The following is a 22,495-nucleotide window of genomic DNA, read 5'->3' on the forward strand; positions in this document are numbered from 1 at the left end:
AACTACACGAAGGCGGTGCAATCTTCAGAGGGTGTGTTAAAGATTTTCAAATCATCAAGAGAAACCATCAAATCGAACAATCTCTTTTGATAATCGAAGTTAAACATACACTTATAACGGAGGCTCAGGCTAACTTTGCACAGTATGCAACAATCAGCTGCACACCAAAAGTATGAGCACGAATTCTGCAACAAGTGATCCTATCAAATCCAGTTCATTTAATAGCATGAAAGCAAATCTAATCTATGAAGAGAATGAGACCATGCGAGCTCCAAAATGACACAAGAACACACCAACGATTGAACAATGTATTAAGTGTTTGCTTCAAAAACTCTTAGCAACAATCTTTGACGATAGTCTCTCCTTGGCATCCTCATTTTGGCGCCCCAGTCTAGACTTGGGCGCATTTTCACCATGTCCATGGATTCATGGATTTTCCACCTTTCCTTGGGATCTTCATTTTGGTGCCCCAGCCCAGACTTGGGCGCATTTTCACCATGTCCATGGATTCATGGATTTTCCACCTCTCCTTGGGATCTTCATTTTGGCGCCCCAGTCCAAGCTTGGGTGCATTTTCACCATGTCCATGGATTCATGGATTTTCCACCATTTAATCTCCCAGACTTAGAATATTTTGACCTCCTGTGATTTTGAAGTGTTTTTTTGAGCTTTCCATTTTAGGCATAGATTTCCACCACTTGACCCATTTCTGGCTTTCTTTTTCTGCTGTCTGACTTTCCGGAATTAGAAATGTCTACGAATGCCTGATCCTTGTCGCCTTGTTTGATTGATCCTGCCAGTACTGACTTTCCAAAAATAGAAACTTTCCAGGTGTCAGTGTTAGATCCTTAGACAGGGTGTAGGAATGACTTACTATAAATAGAAACTTACTAAAAATAGAAATTACTAAAAATAGTAAGTTTGATTTTTGGCAAAATGGCGACATTTCGAGACTCGGTAAAATCCCTAAAAAATAGGGACTTTCTAAAAATAGAAAGTTGCTCCGTTTGGGCTCAAATTTTACTGGGAGGTCCCTTGAAGGGCCCTGGTTCCAGTCGTATGCTCAGTTTTCCCAAAACCCTAACAGGAACCCCTAAAATCTAGGACAAAAGGCAAAACCCTAGAAAAAGGACAAACAGGCCCTAGACTTCATAGAATTCGCTTGACAGAGAAGCAGATTAGCTCTAACTGACCCCCGAACATCTGCAACATGGAGAGATTGAAGAGATTGCTACCAACACACACAAAAAGCCAAGACTGAATGACCAAAAGGGCCTAAAAGCTAGGGGGGTCCCTATCTGGGATGGGGTGATGTGTGATTAGGTCACAACAAGAGCCCTGCTTGTATTGTTTATTTCTTACATGCTTTCTAATGTTGAGAACATTTTGAATGCTGTATCCAACTTGCATATTATAGGTACTATGTGATCCTTAACTGCATCCACTAATAGCTTCATGGCCTTATTGTTTGTAAAATTCCCTTATTTACCTATTGGATTTATGTCCAGTATATCAGTAATATCTTTTTTTTTAACATGGCCAGTGAGTGATTGGCAGATTAATGGATATGTACAAACAGTGATATTTTTTTATAAACACAATCTTAATTTTCATTCCATTGGCTAGTATATAAACAAACATTCATCATTCTGGAAGAATATGTAATAATGCACTTGGTGGCCATCGCATAACTGTAGATGTCTTCAGGATTTCACCGTAAGCATGATAGGCATACTTCGTGGTTTTATACTTCTGCCCCTGATCGCTTGACCTCCTGTGTGTTGAACGCCTATATTACTTCTGCTACTCCACGATATTGTTTTAATAGTGACTGCAGTATATCATTACCATTCGTCACGTGTTGCAGTGCGTCGCTGTTGTTCCTTCATGATTGCGGGTTTCAGAATGATGATCCTCCTGGTAGCTAACTCCGTTTCACTTCCGGCAGGGTTACCTCTGTTACACCACCAACTACGACACTTCTGTCACTTTATTGAGCCTTCGTGAATGCAAAACGGAATCAGACGTCGAGTCTCTTCCTCATGCAAATGAATAAGATGTTCGTATTGAACCACACCACCCAATGTCGGGTTCTACGGATGCGATAGGAAGAATAAGTTATGCACTCTCCGCTGAATCTCAAGTAGTCTCTGCAATGGATGAGAGTGGCGTGCCTTCTCTATGAACCACCCCATGATCCTTGCTTCCAATAGGCCAGTTAAATCTGGCGAAAGGAATTGATATCTCACAAATTATCCAATCTTCACTTCATACATTTCTTGTATATAAAATCCATCCTTCTCCTTATGTACCAGACCTTATTTAAAGAATAAAGGTGGTAGGATTCCCATAGGAAACCAGCTTCCCGCAATATCAAATAATAGTTAAACAAAACAATTAATATTTAGCTTTTAATTAAGCTTTATTGGAAAAACACTTAACTATTATTATAATATATTAGTCAATATGAGAAATAATATAAAATAAGAAAAGTTAAATTTATTTCATGATTAATAATTAGTATTAATTTGAGGGGACATCACATTTTTGTTCTTTATCCATTGTCTCTTCTCATCTTCTTCATTTGGTATAGTTATCTCCTTTTTAGCAAAAGCTTCTAACTCTTGCTCTCTTAATGTGATCATAATTCTGAATTTCCATGAGACAAAGTTAGAGGCACCTTCAAGACGATCCTCGAACCTAACACCGTTGGCCATTTGGAGAAGAAATATGTTTTTCTAAAGGAAAAGATTCAAATGATAAATTCGACAGCCTTTAGACTCAAATCTGATCGGATCTTCCTTAGACTGGATCTGATACCATGTTGAAGTTTTATCAGATTTGAAGATAAGGATATTTTAAATTTAAGAATGTAATCTCCAAGTCTTATTACAGTATTATCAATCACTAAGAATATTGATTTATTATAATTTGAACTGCTGTTCCAATGATCGATTTATAATAATATCGATCTCTCTACAAATGCTGTTTTAAGCAAAGAAACAATCGATATATTACTTATCGATTTTACCAGCATACGGGCTACTGTGATGAAGGTGGCAGTCTGGTTTGTGTCAACACTTAATATTTCTGTATGTTCACAAGTACCGATTGACCACCTCTACATATAGAGGGTGACATGCCTACGTAGAGGCATGCCTCTACTTGGAACATGTCCACGTAGAGACATGTCTCTACATAGATATGTCTTATCGGCTGTGATAGTCACGCCGATACATAACAAAGGTTAATCGATTCCAATTTGCATATGATACCGAGACACTTTAATAATATGATTCGCTTAGAATATATAATCTGATCGATACTCAATATCGATATACATATTGATTAATTTACAATCATATTTCATAGATTAATAATTAAAGCAAGAATCTTATTAAACACATAAAGCACATAATTTGATCAATACTTGTGAAGGATAGATATCAAATGCTTAAGGCCGATAGGCCAATTAAGCATTTGATTTCATTAGTTAGAATAATCTGACCGAAGCTACAAAACATTAAGAGCACATGGACTTTGTTTAAGCTCTTTTTGGAAGCATTTGGAGGATGATCACAATCTGCATATGCCTGTATATACAATACATATACATACAGCTATACATATGCATATTTACACACTCAAACATATCCAACGTGTGTGTGTGTGTATGTGCATATGTATACTATGTATATGCACATATGTATGTGTATATATCTATGTATTTATATACATATACATATGTATATCTATATGTATATGTATTTGGAGCTGTAAATATGAAACACATGAAAAGCATGCACAACAAGAACAATATTCTTGCCTTGATCATTGTGCTTTCCTTGGCTTGCCTTGAGTTCTTTTATTTCCTCATAAGGTCTCTCATCTTCTTCTTATAGCAGATATCCTCAATGTGGGTAAATTTTCCACAAAAAGGTAAATTCCTTGCACTTCTTTCTTTCGTCCTTGTGACAACCCTTGTGATCAGCATATTGCGTACTCTTGTTCTCCTAATTACAATCTCCTTGGTTTCCCAAATGCAAATCTCTAATGCAATTCTCCAAAAAGCTTGCTTCCCTTTTTCTTTGTTAAAATGAGCCTTTTGTTTGGAACCAAGCACCTATCATAATGAGTTTCCTTGGTTCTGCAACAATAGAGAACAACTTATTAGATTAATGACAACTTTGAATTTCTTTTATATAGTGTGGTTGTGTTTTTGCAAGTATATAATGATTCTATTATTTTCCAAAGATTTTTTGAAATATGGTCTTATTGAATTTAGTATTCCTTAGCAAAGGGCTTATTTCGTTGCAATTCTTGTAAATGTTTAGTCGTCATGTTGTAGTGGTTGTTGTACCCTCTTGATCAGGTGCTGTCCTTATAACCTTGTTGTTTTAAACCATGTTGTGTTATGATCCATATGGTTAACCAAGGGTTAGTAAGATTGTGTTTTCGTCACCTGTGTTTTGTAGTGGTTATATGGCTATCAGTATCGCCATAGGGTTCTTGTAGAGAGACCGTGTTTGTATAGTGTCCTATGGGAGAGTGGCTTTCGAGTGGGGGCCGCGCTCGAAGTGGTTGGCTGGATAACCCCTCGAAAGTGAGTTAATAAGTGATAACCTAATAATTGATTAGGGGGTGGGTAGTTCTTAACATTAAATAAGATATTGTACCCCGCGCATGGTTGAGTGCTCGTATAGACTCAAGATGTAGTGGGAAGGCCTGGAATGGCAAACCAACCACCTTGTCTTCACAAAGGGTTGGTAGGGTCTGCATGAGTCTTGGATGGAACCACGGGTTCGGGAAAGGTTACTAGGATAACCCAGGTTGGGGGCTGGGACCTATGGAGACCTACCTAGGGTAACCATCATAAGCTATGCGATGACACTCTCTCTTTAGGGTCACTAGTGTATTGTGATGTTGAGTTCACTTGGAGTATTGTGGAGTCACACTTGTATTGTCGACCATGTTTTGCTTGTGCTTGCTTGAGGGTCTTCTGCTATCTCCTAGCACGGTGGGGTGATTTCGTTTTGGGATCACATGGTCGGGTGGTAGTGCCACTTCCCATCAAATGTTTATGTTCGTGCCTTCATGCGAGGATTGGCTTTGCAGATATTTCCGTGGTTCGTGATTCTTGTATCATCTCATGTTGGAGATTTTTGCATTTGAGACCTACGTGGTCATTTGTATCAGTGGATTATGTTACCTTGGCATTTGGTAAAGATGTAATTTTTTATGTATTATTGGAAGCCATGTAATAGGTGATTAATGTAATCTTTGTTTATATGGATATTTATTATATCAGTTACCTTTATTCATTGTGCAAATGCTTTCTTGAAAAGTTCTTGAAAAGAAATATATATTGTAATACTTTCAATCTTTCAATGATGAATCTATTGTATGAATATGGTTTATTGTGCTCAATAAGTAATTGATGGATAATTGGATTAACCTTAATAATGTTATTCAACCTTTCGAATAATTCTTCGCTGGTAACCCTTTAGGAATTCTTGTGCTAGACTTCCGCTTGTGTAATAAACGTGCAATGTAGTAATTAAAGCACTTAATGTGGTTTATACTTTAAAAAAATAAAATTGTTTCACCCTTAGTTGGTTAGTTGTGTGGTTTTTCCTTTAGGGTTCCTGGCGGGGCATTACATATGTCTTCTATTTTGTCTGCATTCTTGTGGGGAAATCTGAGGCGATGATAATATTCTACGGTCTACCAGTTGATATTGGTTTTTGTTATTTGTAGGCATTCGTTGTGACATTTCAAAATGCGAATGGCCCAATGGCCCTCCAAAGCAAGGACATTTGGAGGAAGCTGCTCGTAATGCTAGGTAAAGCTTACTATTTCTTAGAGAAGACAGTTTTTAAGATTCTAGAAATCAGTTTTAGCAGATTGGAAAGACCTTTATTACACTACAAGAAGAGTTGAAAGTATGCTAAATAACTACTCACCAACTTGCAGTCTTTTCATGGCTTTTTATTGCCATTATTAGAATTATAACTGAAACTTACTACTTTGTCCTAATAATGCTAACCTTTGGGGAGTCAAAACAATATCTTTTCCTTGATCATAATTTCTGCAATCCTACATAAAGAAGTGATTATATACTACTAGGATTATGTAGTTCACCGATTAATACTAAAGTATATCGATATAAACTTAAGCTACATTGAAATTCAAAGACTTGCAATAACTTGAAGGCAGAGCACTATCTAAGGTCACAGTAGATTGGATACTTAACTTTGTAATTGTCTAATTCTGCTTCTAGTTCAGTTTATTCGGTGCAATCAATAAATTTAAATCTCTCGTAGACATGACTTTATGCTGATATTGCATTTGCAAACCTGAAACTTGAAAGAAAAAACATTAGGACTGTTTCTTTGCATATGGAAGAGTTATAATAATAGTATGGTCTGATACTTATGCCTAGATAAATGGAGCAGGTAATTAAATGGCGAGATTTAATTGGGAATGAATTGTCCAACATAATTTAACCAATACGGAAATCTATAATGAATCCTGGCATGGGTCATCCTTAATCTTGGGAAGAAGGAAAGAATCCTGATAACTTGTCAAAAGGCTTGCATATTTGAGACAACTGGTGAGGCAAAACATTGCACTGCATGGTCATTGATGATTCATTATGAAATTAGATGCTATATAAGGAGGTTTTACTACTGAAAATCATGTAGATTGCATAAGCTTTTTGAGGCAATTCATAAGTGAGCTTGTGCCATTGGGAGTTGCATGGTTTCTCACCAAATTTATCACATTATATTGTCTAATGTCTCTTAAGTTGATGTTTGTGAGACTTGAGTCACCATATTCCAACTGGCTGAAGGGGAAAGGGTCATGAAGATTGTTTTTAATGACCTGTTTCTAAGAGCATAGATGCAATCTTTAAGGTAATTTTAAACTTATGATGACGAACTTACAAAGTAATGTCTCCATTACTTTATAAGTTTCTAAAACTTAAAGATTTTAAATTCTTAGATTTATTATTTACTTATTTTTTGATATCATTGTAATTTGTATGGCTTTTAACTTAAAAAAATTAAAACTTTTATTAGGGTTCTACACTTAGTGGATGGCAAAAATATCTAATGGGTTATCTATATGAGGCCATGGACAAGGCCAAGGAGGCCATCCGACATTATTGTGGAAAAATAAAAGAAAATATGAATCCTTTTGGTGCATAATTGATTAGAGGTGGAGCAAACAACTCCACCTACTTATATGTGCAACAACCATAGCTTGAACCTCAAGTTTGATTCTTTTATTCCTTTAAAGTTGATGAGGAAGTTATTGATGGCCTCAACACATGTAGAGAGAACGATGCATATTAAAACCCTAAAAAACACAAATCTTGATGAATTACAAATAGTTTTTTTTTTTAATTTATCTTTATGCTTTTAAAGGAGAAGACCCAATAATTAGGTAAAAATATGAGCCCTTCAATCATAGTAACTTAGATACTAAACTTCTTTAAAAGGCAAAATTCTAGTTTATTGTCAATGGGCCCTTGTCCTACTAGTGAAGTTGAATGCTCCAAATGGGCCCACCAGGGATCAAGTCTTGTTGAGTGCAAAGGCTCCGACATCATAAGGGATGAGGCTGGGATCGTGCCCTAGGCGAATTTGGCAGAATGGATACCCCTCACTCCTTGGCTCTTAGCCGAAGAGGTTTCAGCCTATAGGCTCATGCCTCCCATATCGGGTGGCAAAAACTACTCTGTGAAGGCCCTCACTGGGCTGGTGGCTCGTGGGCTTTGTGCCCTTTCTGGGCTACTATGCTCGTAGGTTTGGACCTCCATTAAAAAAAAAAAATAAAAAAAAATCTAGTTTATTTAATAACTTATAAATGTTCTTTCATATTTATGGTGGGAATATTATTGTGAAAAAATATAAAGTTTCTAGAGCCTAGTCATCTTTATTGCGTGCTAGCCTTGTAACATTTCTATGCACAAGTATACTCGAAGCATTATCGAGGCCTCACAAAGAATCACAAGTTTGACTTAAAAGTGTATCAATGTGTAATGTCCCCACTTAGGAAGGTTCTTCCTTTTGCCCTAAAATCACAAGTTTAAGGCAACTCACTAATAGAATTTGGTGTAAACCTTGCAATAGTGTCAGTCAACATAGGAGATGTAATTCATAAGGCCAATTTATTTAATTAGGGTTAGGGTTTAATAACAAATAATTGCATCTATTAACAATTGCATCAATGATCATTAGTGATAACATTAAATTATATTGAACTTAAATAAATAGGCAACATACTTAAATATAGTAATATTGGAGGGTTGAATGAGGAAACACGATTGGGGGCCAAGGGTGTGACCTTGCACCCCTTGGCCCCAAGTGGCAAACACTTTGGAGTAAGTTTGGACATCTAGCATGGGGTGGTCTACTTAATGGGGGAGCTTGTTTTTGCCTTCCCTATTTGTGCTACTTCAACCCACATGCAAGTATGTCCACAATCAATCAATGCATAGGATGGAGAGGAAGTTGCAATAGGGCACCCAAACCATCTCCTCTAAGCCCAAGAGCATGACTTTGCACCCCTTGGCCTCAAGTAGTAGGCACATTGGACATCCAGCATGGGGTGGTCTACTTTGAAGGAGGTTCCATCTCTGCTCTCGCTTCTTGTGCTCCCTTACTAACCTTGTCATGATTGATTGCAGCAATAAAATAGATATTACATATTATTGCCTATATCTAATATATTAGGAATTATGCATTTAATAATTATAATGCTGCATACACCAAGCATACATATTAAACATATATCCTTGCATGCCACAATGTTCACTAGATCAGGTATGGCTGTATTCTTAATGACAGATTTTCTTAATTTACCAATCTGTTCGTATCTTCCTTGTCATTCGATCCACTTACTTCTTTGCTGATCCAAACACTTATTTCTGTCATGTTAGATGCCCCTTCTCCAATGAGAGTCTCTCCTCTTATATCCCTTAAGAGACATGTAGGGTTGTGACTCTTACTAAGGGTCTCTTGTTCTTGAAAGGAGATGTCTCTTCCAACTGACCGCTGCCTTTAACAATACATAGTCAGCGTTAAAGAAATTATTATTTGAATGTTGCCTAATCCCTTAGCGGTTAGCCTAGTCGGTCACTGCATGATAGTCATTTTTTCTTCCCAGCCAGGTTGACCATTTAGAATAATCTGCCAATAATTATTTATTTTCCTGGGCTTAGTCAACACTCTTCCAATAACCATTATTATTATTATTATTTCTATTTTTAATATTAGTCGGCCTTAGTTGCTAATGCCTAGGTTTGGCTGTTATTTAAGGCTTCATTGTATATTTATTTAATCGCTACATTAGTTAACTTGCTGCCTTTTATTTTTAGATGATTGCCGCCCTCTCATCTTTCCTATGAAGATAATCACTGGCTTAATGTATTAATTTCTACAAAAAATCGTGAAGTCTTATTAATAAAATGATTTTCTGAATATCTATATTTGAACTCATCCTAAGGATGGCGTGGAAAATGTTAATAAGGCAAGGGCACGACACAATGACCTTTTTTTTGCAAGAGAATCTTTGTGTCTACATTAAAATGATGGAAGGGAAAGAGCCTCATGATGCAATGACTTGAATGCCCTTGATCCATATTTTGATTGGACTATCGGATATGGGGAGCCCTTATTTACCGAGGAGTAGATTGCTAATTTTGAGAGGTAAGTTATTTACCGAGGAGTAGATTGCTAATTTTGAGAGGTATGCAGTGGACAAGGCAGCGGTACATTTATGCAACTTCAACTAAATGCGTCAAGATGGGTAGTACAAGATGATGACATGCATGAGGATGAAATTTTTATTGTCCATTTGAAGGCTGCAGCTAATGACCATGAGGAATTTCGGGGGTAGAGAAGTGTGTAAAATATTTTATGGATTTGTAATATGATGTTAATTTATCATCACATGACACCATGATGTGCATTATATTCCTTTTTGGTCTTAAACTAAGTTGTCAGTTCGAGTTTGGGTTTAGTTTCGGGTTTGTTAGTACAAAAACAATGTAAAAATCATATATATATATATTTGAAATCAAATTATATCACAAAATAAAATAGTCAAATGTATCATTTATTAAAATAAAATAATATTATTATTAAATTTAAATTAATATAAATATTTCACACATTAAATTAAAAATGAATAAAAATAAAACAATATTGTTAAATTTGATAATATTATAAGAAAGATGTATCAAAATTTTAATTTAAATTTGTTAATTTCTAATAATTTGTTCGACTATTATTAGAGGACTTCATTTTTGTCGCAAGGGTATTAATTTTCATTGCAGGGCACGGATGAATGATCAGGGCACAAATGAATGGAGTCAAGGCTTTTTGAATTTCATTTCCTGCTCTTTGATTTTCGTTAGAAGTGCACCTTTGTTGCTGCAGTGAACCTAGAGCCACACCGGACCCGCATCCGGGCTCTAGATATCGAATCTAGTAATGTAGGTCTAAAACAAATAGAAAACATACCTACTATGCATTTTGTAGATTTATATTTTATGCTTTTTTAACAGTATTTTGGGTGCAATTGAAGTTTATTTATGAGTCTATATATATTTTTAATATATGAAGTTTGTGTTGAGTTTTAGGTTCAACTAAAAAGTTTTGTCCTTGCCATGTTTTTATTATGTCTAAATCCTAAAAGTATTCTTTAAAGTGTTTTTGACCTTATAGAGAATGGCAAGCAAAATTCTCATAGTTGTATGTGCTAACCAATTTACATTCTTTTTCTCATTTTAGGTATAAGATCCTGAAGGACAAATGCATGCAATATCGGATAGGTGTGCTACTTGTTGCTCACCATGCTGATGACCAGGTTGGGTGTTCTACCTATTGCCCAATGGGCATGCTATGCCAATGAACAGGTTCACTTTAACTTGTTACTTTACTGTAATGTTTGTTACTATTTGTGGTACAACTTTCTCTCAGGGATGGCATGTTGAATACATTTGTTGATTATAAGATAAGGAATATATTGATATCCTTGTTACTTTCATGTAATGTTTGTTACTATTTGTGGTACAACTTTCTTTCTTTTGTCCACTTAGATGAAAAGAACAATATATTATTTGTAAAATGGCATTCGGTTGTCCATATGCTTCTTTATTAGTTAAGGTCTTTGGTTCATTTTTGAAGACACCATTTTTGTTGTAGATTTTTCAATTGCAAAATGAAAGTTTCTCTAGGATCGAGTGAACACTTCCTTTTCCTATAAGTATTGGTAATTTACTTTGTATTCAACTATATTTGTTTAGATTATTTGCAAATAAGAATATGAGCTGATTGTGAAAGAGACCAAATTAGGTATGTCCCAATATGCATGTTTGCTCACTAGCCACCTTAACTAGTGCCTTACAAGCAGCTGGCTTGCTAAGGTCATCCTATCATATCACTAGGCAGTTGTCCTATGGTTTAACTTTATAGTTGATGAATACTCCTTTTGTGTCTATGACCCTTTTTCTATTCAATGTTGTTTGTAGGTTGACTTGAAATTAGTCGAATAGTCACAATGACTTACAATTCATAGGGAGTGCTAGATGATATTACACTAGTTGGAGGATTGTAGCATGTCTCCAACGATTTTGGTATAATTTTGAGAATGATGGATATATTGTGGCAAACTTTTAAACCAAGGAACATGAGAGCTAACCATTTGAACAACACAGTCATATTAGAAATCTTGTCTTATAAAGGTGAACACTTATGCCTTTTCCTTGTGAGACAAAGAGTCTACTCTTTCTGGAAACAAGCAATTTGGAGCTTTAGTCTATTTGTTAATTTTCTTTCCTTTCTTATTGTGGAGGGGGCTTGTGTAAAGGGAACATCCAATATGATTGTTTTCCACTTTGGGCAATGGTACTTCCCAAAGCAAATGACCGATTGGGGGAACACTTGGGAAAAATATCCATTTCAGAATGGGCATTGAAAATTTGCCTATAGGACGCTTTCCATTGTAGTCCCTTAGATTCCTAAACCATTGATGGTTCAAATTCTATTATTAGATAGATCTTGGAGTTGATCTAATAGCCTTGGTTTGATTTGAGGTATTGTTCATACCCCACTTCAAACTATTTGGATGTTTAATGATTATTTCTTTTTTATCCTCTTTGTAATAGTTCAATACTTGGTTTCCTTTGTAGGCAATCAAATTTTTTTGGAAAAGCTTATTTCGGGTTGCAAATTCTAAGCTTAGATCTAAACAATTAAAAGGAGCACACCCCCATAGAAGGCAATGGTGTTGTGTTTGTTGGTTCTTCATAAATGTTTTTTTATTTGATTCGTTGAGGATTTAAAAGATAATAAAAGCTATTAAAACTAGTAAAATACTAATAAAGTAATTAAATGTTATATTATTTAATGGTCATCTTGTATATTAGAAACTTTCCATTTCTGTTGTTTACGATTGTTTCTTTTTAGAAACATCATCTTGTAATCTTTAATAAATAAAGCCTTTCATCTCTATTGTATGTATCAATTTCATGGTATCAGAGCTAAAGGGAATTTTTTTATAAATAAAAATTTGTGGTGATCCTAAAACTTGGTTTCAGAAGTTTTTTTTCGATTTTTATTTCAAATAAAAATTGAGGGTCTGTTTCAAGTGAATCGAGGGTTTTTTGGACAGAAAATTGCAGGTTCCAGAATCACGTTTTTTCATGAAAAATCACATCGAGTTTGTGAAAAATTGCTGGCATTTCTTCTGTGTTTTTGCATGAAGACAGGTCTACAATTCGATGTCTTTTTTCTGGCCATGAGTTCTTTAGATCAACAATTTTTTAAACAAAATCGTGCCCTTTTTTTTCGTGCCTCTTTGGTTTGTTCTGCGCCATGAGCCAGGGTTCGTGACGGGGTTTCATCTATTCGTCTTTTCCAACAATAAGTCGTGTGATTTTCTTCTATGTCGGAACTTTTTTCTTCTGCATCTACGAGTTTCTCGTTTCTGCATGATTTTTTACTTGTTTTTCTTAATTGATTTTAAAAAAAATTGTGGCTATTCTGCTCGATACAGCAAATCAAGTGTTTTTTGTCATATTTTTGAGTGTCTCCTAGACTTGTCTACGTGTGATGTCTGCCATTATAATACCATGCAAGTAGGGGGTTTTGAACCTGTAAAAATGTGCGACCTCTAGTTTTTGATGGATTTTTTTGGCAATTTTCGAAAAAAATTGTGGGTTTTTGGTAGCATTTATACTCCGAGCGAGGGTTTCTACATTTTTTTATGCTATTCTGTGCACTTTGACTAACAACTAGGGTTTCCATTAGACTTTGAAGTCTGTATGAAGGGTTTTTATATTTTTCCACAAAAAATTGTTCAAGGGTTTCATCTTTTTTGATTGTATTTTTAATAAAATCTGATTTTTTTGCCTCGAGATCTGTGCCTCAAAATTTGTGCCAAGGTTTCGACTGATTTTTTTGACCAAAAAAATCAACCTTGTTTCTTAAATTCATTGTTGCTACAGTTTTTACCTTGTTTTTCGTGCATTGGAAAGCAGGAGGGATCGTGTTGTTGACTAATGTTATAATGGAGAATAATTAGTGGTTCAACAACAAGAATTACAACATGTGGAAACAACACATGCTCACAATCTTGGAATACCAGAGTCTAGACCAAATTGTTTTGGGTAAGATTGCACGTCCCTCGGCAGCGAGAAAAGACCAGAACAAGCTGGATGAGCATAATCGGGAAGCGGTTATGCCCATTAAGTTGTCGGTCACTAATGAAATGCTTCCACAAGTGCCATTTGACAAGACTGCTTTGGAGATTTGGACGCATCTGAAGGATCTCCATGAAATATCAGACAAGAGCCAAGCATTTTTTTTAAAGAATATGGTTTTTCAATCATGATGGACGATAAGAATGTCTCTGTAGGAGCATCTTACGAAGATCAAGGATATATGCGATCAACTGGAGGCTATTGGTTGCAAGTTGGAAGAAGAGGATATGGTGGTTGTAATGCTGAAAAGCTTACCACGATCCTATGAACACTTAATTGAAACACTCAACATGACATCCACGAATGTTGACCTGAAGTTCCATGACTTGTGCAACAAGCTTCTACGACAGGATATATGGAAACAATAGTTTGGGAGTAGCAGTGAATCATCCAATGCAAAACAAGCGTTTACTGCCAAAGCCAAGGATAAAGGCAAAGGCAAGTCCTTTCAGCCATAAGGACAAAGCAAACCTTCGAAAAAATCCAAGAAAGTTATCACATGTCATTATTGTGGTAAGATTGGCCACATGAAAAAACAATGTAGAAAACGGTTGGCTGTTGAGAATTCTAACCAAGGAGGGTCTTAATAGAAGGCCCATGTTGTAGAGCACACTGAGCATAAGGAGTCTGCCTTTTACGCATTTATGGCCAAAAGACCAGCAAACCAGGTTAAATCATTTGCCTGGTACATTGATTTTGGAGCTTCTCGACATCTCATGCACAAAAGAGATTGTTTCATGGAGTACATGGCTTGCTTTGATTTAGTGATCTTTGGAGGAGGTGAAGAGTATGCAGCTGTTGGCAAGGGCAATGTACATATTACATTTGGTGGGAGAAATCTCATATTTCTCAACGTATTCTATGTTTTGGGCATGAGCTGAATTTTTCTTTTTGTTAGTAAGATGATGCAACATTGTCTGAAGTTGGATGTCGTCTTTAGTGCACACAAGTGCCACATTGTTGATAAGAAGTCCAAGAAAACAATTGTTGTTGGCCTCGAAGATCATGTATTGTACAGGCTAATTGTATTGGAGAGTCTCAGGAGATTGCAATGGCTGTGAAGAGTTCGTCCATAAGTACTCTTTGGCATCAGTAGTATGGGCATCTCAACCTATCATATCTCTCTCAGTTGGCTTGGGAGAATCTGGTAGAAGGCTTGCCTGAGATTCTATAGAAGACGCATGGTGTATGCAGAGCTTGCCAAGTAGGGAAGCAACATCAAACTCCATTCTCTGATAGGCAAGCTTGGAGAGCATCCAAGGTATTGCAACTGGTTCATGTAGATGTTTGTGGACTAATGAATATGGCATCGATCATTGATGCCATGTATTTTCTTCTGTTTGTCGATGATTTTAGTAGAAAAATGTTGGTGTTATTTCTCAAAGCAAAATCAAATCTGTTTAATGAATTTCAGCAGTTTATGCTTTAGTTGAAAAAGAGTCAGGATATTAAATCATAACTCTTAGGTCAGATAATGGGGGTGAATTTTGTTACATTGAATTCACGAACTTTTGTGCGAAACACAGTATCAAACTTCAACTTACCACACCTATACCCCTTAGTAGAATGGTGTTGTTGAGCGGCCACCTCAAGGTTTTTGGTTCGACAACATATGTTTGGAATCCAGATGCCAAGCGAACAAAACTGGATTCCAAATTTCAAAAGTTGATGCTTATAGGCTACAATGACAATCATGAGGCCTATCGGCTGATTGATGTGGACACTAATCGTCTCAGATTTAGTGTAGATGTGGTTTTTGATGAAGAAAGTGGGCCTTTTTCGCTCTCTTCTCCCATCCAGCATCCTGAAGATTAGTCTTTGGAACAAAAGATATAGGTTTTAGGCTTCGACTAGCTCCATTTGAAGGGAGGGATTCTTATGATTCTGAACTTGAAGTTGTGGGATCTCCTAGGCATGATATTGTTCCACCAAAGTTCCCTTAGGAAAACTTGGATCAACATCCAGATGATTTTATTCCAAGTAGCCCAAATCATGTTGATTCACTTGATTTGGAAGGAGATGGTTCTTCTCTTTGACCTAAGTGGTGGGAAAAGCTTATCGGTGATGTTCGTGATGATGAGCTTATCGAGGGTAGATCTTCTAGAGGCAAGATCAAGAAGAAGAATACAGTCAATTTTGCTCTTATGGCCAACATTCTGAGTGTTTATGAACCCCAGACTTATTCAGAGGCAAAAGGTAAACCTAAATGGGAAAGCCTATGGAGCTAAACATCATAGTCCTCTCAAGAATAACACTTGGGTTATATCAGATCTTCCACTAGGGAAGAAACCCATTGGCTGCTATAAAGTCAAGTACAAAGCTTATGGAACACTTGATAAATACAAAGCTCAGTTGGTGGCTGAAGGCTTCTCACAGAGAGAATGTGCTGACTATGAGGAAACCTTTGCTCCTACAACAAAGATGAGCACCATCTGACTGTTCCTAGCCATTGCAACACAGTCTGGCTGGAAAGTTCATCAAATGGATGTAAAGATTGCCTTCCTTAGTGGTGATTTGGAGGAAGAGGTCTACATGACGCAGCCTCAAGGTTTCAAGGTTGCAGGTAAGGAGCACTAGGTATGTAGATTGGTCAAGGTTCTTTATGGCCTAAAACAAATCCCCAGGGCATGGTACATTAAGATTGATCAATACTTGGCTGCATAGGGCTTTCAGAGAATTCCTTCGGATCCCAACCTATATGTCAAGAGTGCTAGTAATGACATCATTTTTCTTGTCATTTATGTCGATAATATCATCATTACTGGTAGTAGAGAACATTTGTTTGAGCAAATTAAACAAATTTTTTGTCAAGCATTTGATATGACAAATTTGGGACTTCTACATCTTTGTCTCGGTGTAGAGGTTTGACAAACAGGTGGCAGCATTTTCATTGCTCAATCAAAGTATGCCAGTAGTTTACTAGATAAGTTCAAGATTAAAGATTGCAAACCTTCATCTACACCTATGGAGAAAGGGCTGAAACAATTAGCCAAATCAAATTCATCTGTGGTGAATGAGTCTACATTCAGGCAACTAGTTGGCAGACAGAGTCTAGACCTGATGTTAGTTATGCTGTAAGCTACATATCTCGTTTCATGACAGCCCCTAAAGAAGAACATTGGGTTGTAGTGAAGCATGTGCTAAGATATGTGAAAGGGACACCTGACTTTGGCATTCTATACAACAGAAGCAAAGATTCTTGACTGATTGGTTTTACAAACTTAGATTGGGCAGGTTTTGCTGATGACAGGAAGTCTACTCCTAAAATGTCTTGAATCTTGGTATGGGTGCAGTCAATAACTCTTTTCTCGATAGAAGCAGAGTTTCAGGGAATTGTTAAAGCAACATGTGAGGCAGTATGGATATGGAGGATGCTTTCTGACATGAAAATGTCTCAAGCAGGTCCTTCACCCTTGTTTTGTGACAATCAAGGGGTGCTAAAACTTGCCAAGAATCCAGTCTTTCACGATCGAACCAAACACATATAACTTCATTGTCATTTCATTCGACAACTTGTTGAAGATGGAACTGTGGTTCTGTAGTATGTTCCAATTGTGGACCAAACTGCAGACATTCTCATTAAGTCTCTAAGCCTAGACAAGTTTGTAAAATTTAGGAGGCAACTTGGTGTAGTTGATAGAATGACCATTAAGGGAGGGTAATAAAGTAATAAAATGTTATATTATTTAATGGTCATTTTGTATATTATAAACTTTTTGTTTCTACTGTTTATGATTGTTTCTTTTTAGAAACATCGTCTTGTAATCTTTAATAAATAGAGCCTTTTGTCTCTATTATATGTATCAATTTCAAATACAATATGCAAATAACTTAGACACCAAAAACGACCACTAATGACCAATTTCAAATCATATGAAATCTTCTTTATTGATAGGATCATGGTCTAATAGCTCAATAACCAATCCCACAAAAGGACAAAAAAGCCTTAGCACCAAAATCCACCACTCTGGAGCGGTCATTCCAATGAGTGTGCCTAAATTGAAAAAACAATGACCAAATCTTATCCATGAGAAAGAGATGGCCCTTAAATACCATCAGTAGGTGCAATATTTATGCATCACTAATCATTTTCTCCAATTCTTCCTTTGGCTTCAACCCTTGTAACGACCTAAACTCCAGGTTCTAAATTAGAGTGGTTCATAGCCCAAATCAAGCCATCTTTAGAGAAAACAGGAAGAGTAAACAAATTGAAAATTTTGAGACACACATTGAGAATACTTGCAGACTTGCAGTCCATCTATATGCATAACAAAATATTGACAGAAGGAAACCAGTTCCTCTTTCTGAACATAAATTGGTTGAATCTCCCCATGCAGAGCTGAATTTCCCTAGCCAAACCTCTTACAAGAACCTTTTTGCTCCAGCATTTCCTTCTTCCAAAGTCCAAACTCTCAGATAGAATAACTATTTGCAGAAAGTAGAACTTTGTTCAAGATCCACTCTTTGATTATTGAATTAGGAGCACAGACATTTAGTGTATCCTTGAAATTAATCAAAATTGAGGCCTTGGCTTCGAGAGTACTTTTTTTCCAAATCCTAGTCTGCCCTAGAGTCAGTTATCAACATTCAAAATCACAAAGGTATCTGAAGCCATTGGTCTGAGACAACTATTCTCCATAAGGAAAGTTGTGACAGGAAGAATCACGCCATGAGATTTCACAGAGAACCAAAGCTTGGATGCACATTGCAAAATCTGCATAGAATGTTTTCTGCAAATCAAAACAAGGGAAAAATTCTATTTCCACCCAATCATATGCTCCAACATGAATTGGCACGTCAAATGCAAACTGTTCTCAGCTGAAATATAATGAAGAAATGAGAACAAATCAATCTTAAAGAATAATTATTATGCCTGCATATCGGGGATATACCTTTGAGTCCAAGTGTTACATCTTTCTTTCAACTATGGTTTTATTTTGATGATGTACTTGCATGTATGGTCAATCATTGATATTTTATTTCTACCATGTGGATGAGTAATTATAAAAATAAATTAGTAGTTAGACATGAATGATCATTTTGGCAATGTTTATATTTATCTTTATATATAATGATTAATGATAAGATAAGATTACTTAAATCATTTTCATGTAACCAAGTGGATGCAAGATAAGCAATGCCCTCAAGAGGGAGGGAGAGTATCATCAAGGAGAGGATTGTAGACTTTGGAAGAGACCAAACTTGCCATCAAGCCTTGAGTCTTAAGATAAGTGATTAAGAAGTTGGTCGTCACCTTGGCTTTTTAGGTGGTCATTGTGTCTTGTCAGTCGGTAGGTGGTCAGCCTTATCTATTAACTGTCCTTTTGAGCTAGGTGTGTGTTGTTTTTCTTGAGCTTAATAATTTTAGTAAAATATAAATTGAGTTGTTTTTGATCATCAAATGGATAACCATATTAACTATATATTTAAGCTTGTATATAAATGTATATCCAGACATGAATGTATATAGCATACATAGATACATATACATATATGCGTATATGTATACATACATCCAATTATTATGAAAAGATGTGTGTATATATACATGTATATACATATTGATGTAAGTGTGAGATATAACTCATATATATATATTCATTATGTTTAATGCTTAATGGGAATATGATATCGGCTAATAATCCAAAGCTTGTTTATTAATGATAATAAGAGGTAGGCGGAGACATTATTCACACCACCACTTGAGGTTGGCATGCATTAACTACCGACAAGATGGATTATGTTTTCTTTGTCCTTGTGATCTTGAAGTGAATTGATTATTGGAGAGAAATACTCTCGCTCCTCATTATTCACATAGTGAACCTTGCGTCGATTAAGCACAAGCAAATGATTGGCAATCTCTATGATGGGGGAATACTAGTCTTTCTGCTATTCAATCATAATCTCTTCTGCTATTATCATCGGCTTTCCCTGCATTGCATTCATAATATATCATAGCTAATGCTCATCGACCTTCCCTGCTATACATTTATATCATCTCAATGCCATCGATCATTGACATTCTCTGCTTAATACCATAGACATCTGTTTTCTTTTGAGGAGTATATTGAAAATATCGCAGCATAGTCTAGAAGAACGTGGTTTTGTCTTGAGGTGATCCAAAGGGTAGAAGGGATTGTCCTTTAAGAGGAGGCAATACTTATATAGCATCGCTGAACTTCAAGCATGCTAAATTTCTTTCAGTCTAAGATGAATACGAAAGTATCGATTCTGTTCTAGCATTTTGATAATAATGATTTGAATATTTGAATGTGTTTAATCACGAATAGTGCATTGCTTTAAGATTATTCGATCTTTTTAAAAGAAGGTTTGACAGCAGAATGAAGATCAATCTGTATACCCTGTTAATGGTATGGCAGAGCAGTGAATTTGTGGTCTCTATATTAATTAAAACTCAATCAAAGATAATATATATATAACCGCTATGCGGATCATCTTTGCTGCGTTAATATCGTTACGTATTGTTCAGTTGATTGCTTGAGTGTATCTTTAGTAAAACATTGAACCAAGTTTCTGATCATCCTTTGAGCCAGGTCTTAAGATTAATGAGGGGATTTCATCATTAAGTAGGTAAAGGCCTTAAGGTATAAGGATGAACATGCCTAATCTGATTAATAATGAACTGTGCTTTAGTTTAAAAGTAACTCAGTGGGAACCGATTCTTTGTTTCAATTGAGATGTATTTAGCAGAACCTTTGTTGACTGTGGGTCAGTATGAGTTGGATTTACAATAGAGGCTGTACTATATGTGTCATTTTCCCTTAAAGGTCATATAGATTGTTAATGACAGCTGTCAGGAAACTAAAGGTTTTAATGTTGTAATACTGTGGGTCAGTTGGACCTATTGTTGAGAAACCTATATGTGGAAATGAACTCTGTTGATGTGTTTTTCATGCACATGCGAACACAAAATAAAATACCCAAAAATATGTTATCCTCTCTTGAACAAAGTTACTCAAATGCTGATGATTATGTCGGGTCACGACGTGCGGATAAGCTCAATGGTTTGATGTGATTATGTTAGAATCACAAGGGGACTTACATTGAATTGTTGAATGCTTGAATCACTAGAACTCGATCATCTGATGATGCAATCTTGTGATGCTTTTTGTCCTAAACTAGCTTGGGTTTGAAAAAAAAGGACAAAAGGAAAGGGTTGAGAGAATCTATTCTAAGACCTGGAATGTAAGAAGGTAGGTGAATGATTAGATGGAATCCTACTGGGCATGGTCTCACCGTCAAATTGAATGATTTGACACAAGCTCAGTGCAATCTTCTAAAGTGCAATGCGGAGATGTTCAAATCATTTCCATTCAAGTCAATGCATAAACAATGGATATATAACAATTCGAAGTTAAGCTCATATCATTCTAGTTGACCATGCAAGGCACACTTACAATCAGCAAGAGGCTAGTGGTATGGACTAAACGAATTCCACACAAATGCATTCAACAAATTCCTCCATTCAATCTAATCAACATGAAAGTAAATTGAGAGGTAAAGACCATGCAAATTGTTGAAGTAACAAATCAAATTCACCATGACTTAAATGAAATCAATTGTTCTTTACAACAAGGTTTTGGGCAATAATCTTTGCCTTCTCCTAATCTAACTTCTACTCTAATTGCCATCTGCTATTGAACTATTCTCTTCTACTCTATTCTTCTAAAACTATCTATTAACTATTAACCTTTACAAATGAAGAGCTTGAGCCTTTTATAATGCTCTTAATACAATTCAATGGCTTAGATCAATTTGAGATCAACGACTAAGATTTTACAATCAAAACCCTAATTAGGGTTTGTTACAACAAACTCAATTCTGGCCAATGAAATAATTACAACACTTTGACACATGTCATCTTTGGAATATTCGACCAATGGATAACGAGGGTAGGTGCCTCGAAGTTTGTGCCATCATGGACAAGTCAAGTACATTGCATCTAGACATGTTGATGTGGAACTTCATGAATTAGTGGAGTAGTGACTAGGATGCCATCTCGACTTTGCACTTGTAGCCTTGATTCGTCATCATGAAGGAATGTCGAGAGATATTTCTTGATACTCAACATTTCAAGTTCGCTCAAAGTAGTGGTGCTGGGAAGCATTGATGTAGCTGAGTCCTTCCTCCATCCTTGCTTCCCTTGGGGTGATTGTATGATTTCTCCCTCGTACTCCTTTGATCTCTTCATGTCTCCATGGTGAGGTGAGAGTTGAGATTCCTCTTGGGCATTTTGTGCTTGTAAATGAAGTTTTCTCCTTTGAATGGTGGTGTGAATATTACAATCTTCCTGCTTTTTCTCTGCAATCACCATCCTTGATGTTTTTGTATTTGCTGATGAAGTTTTCCTCTTGAGGACGTTTTTTTGACCTTGGCATTGAAATTTCCTCCTCAACACACTTGTTTTGATCCTCCTCCAACGTGATCCCCTTGATTTCTTTCTTCATCTCCTGCAGAACAAACAAATAAGCATCAAACACACATGAAGTTCACTCCAAAGATCGTGCACATGAAGTTCGCTCCAATTTTGATGCACTTGAAATTCGCTCCAACCTTGATGCACCTGAAGTTCGCTCCAACATCCATGCACCTGAAGTTCACTCCAACATCCATGCACTTGAAGTTCGCTCCAATTTGCATGCACTTGAAGTTCGCTCCAATTTGCATGCACTTGAAATGAATTTCAAATCAGAACTAAAC

The 22,495-nt window shown here is 36.2% G+C and overlaps 1 protein-coding gene across 1 annotated transcript in view; it reads left to right on the forward strand.

Annotated features, from left to right (window-relative positions):
- The window catches only part of LOC131051237 (uncharacterized), a 180,087-nt gene that overhangs the window by 11,354 nt on the left and 146,238 nt on the right, over positions 1 to 22,495 (forward strand). Inside the window, exons 3-4 of the mRNA XM_057985654.2 lie at positions 5,758 to 5,842; positions 10,803 to 10,878. Of these exons, the coding sequence (XP_057841637.2) occupies positions 5,758 to 5,842; positions 10,803 to 10,878 (161 nt within the window). The remainder of the gene's footprint in view (positions 1 to 5,757; positions 5,843 to 10,802; positions 10,879 to 22,495) is intronic.

The sequence above is a fragment of the Cryptomeria japonica genome, chromosome 6 (genome assembly GCF_030272615.1).
Source record: "Cryptomeria japonica chromosome 6, Sugi_1.0, whole genome shotgun sequence".
Lineage (NCBI taxonomy): Eukaryota > Viridiplantae > Streptophyta > Pinopsida > Cupressales > Cupressaceae > Cryptomeria > Cryptomeria japonica.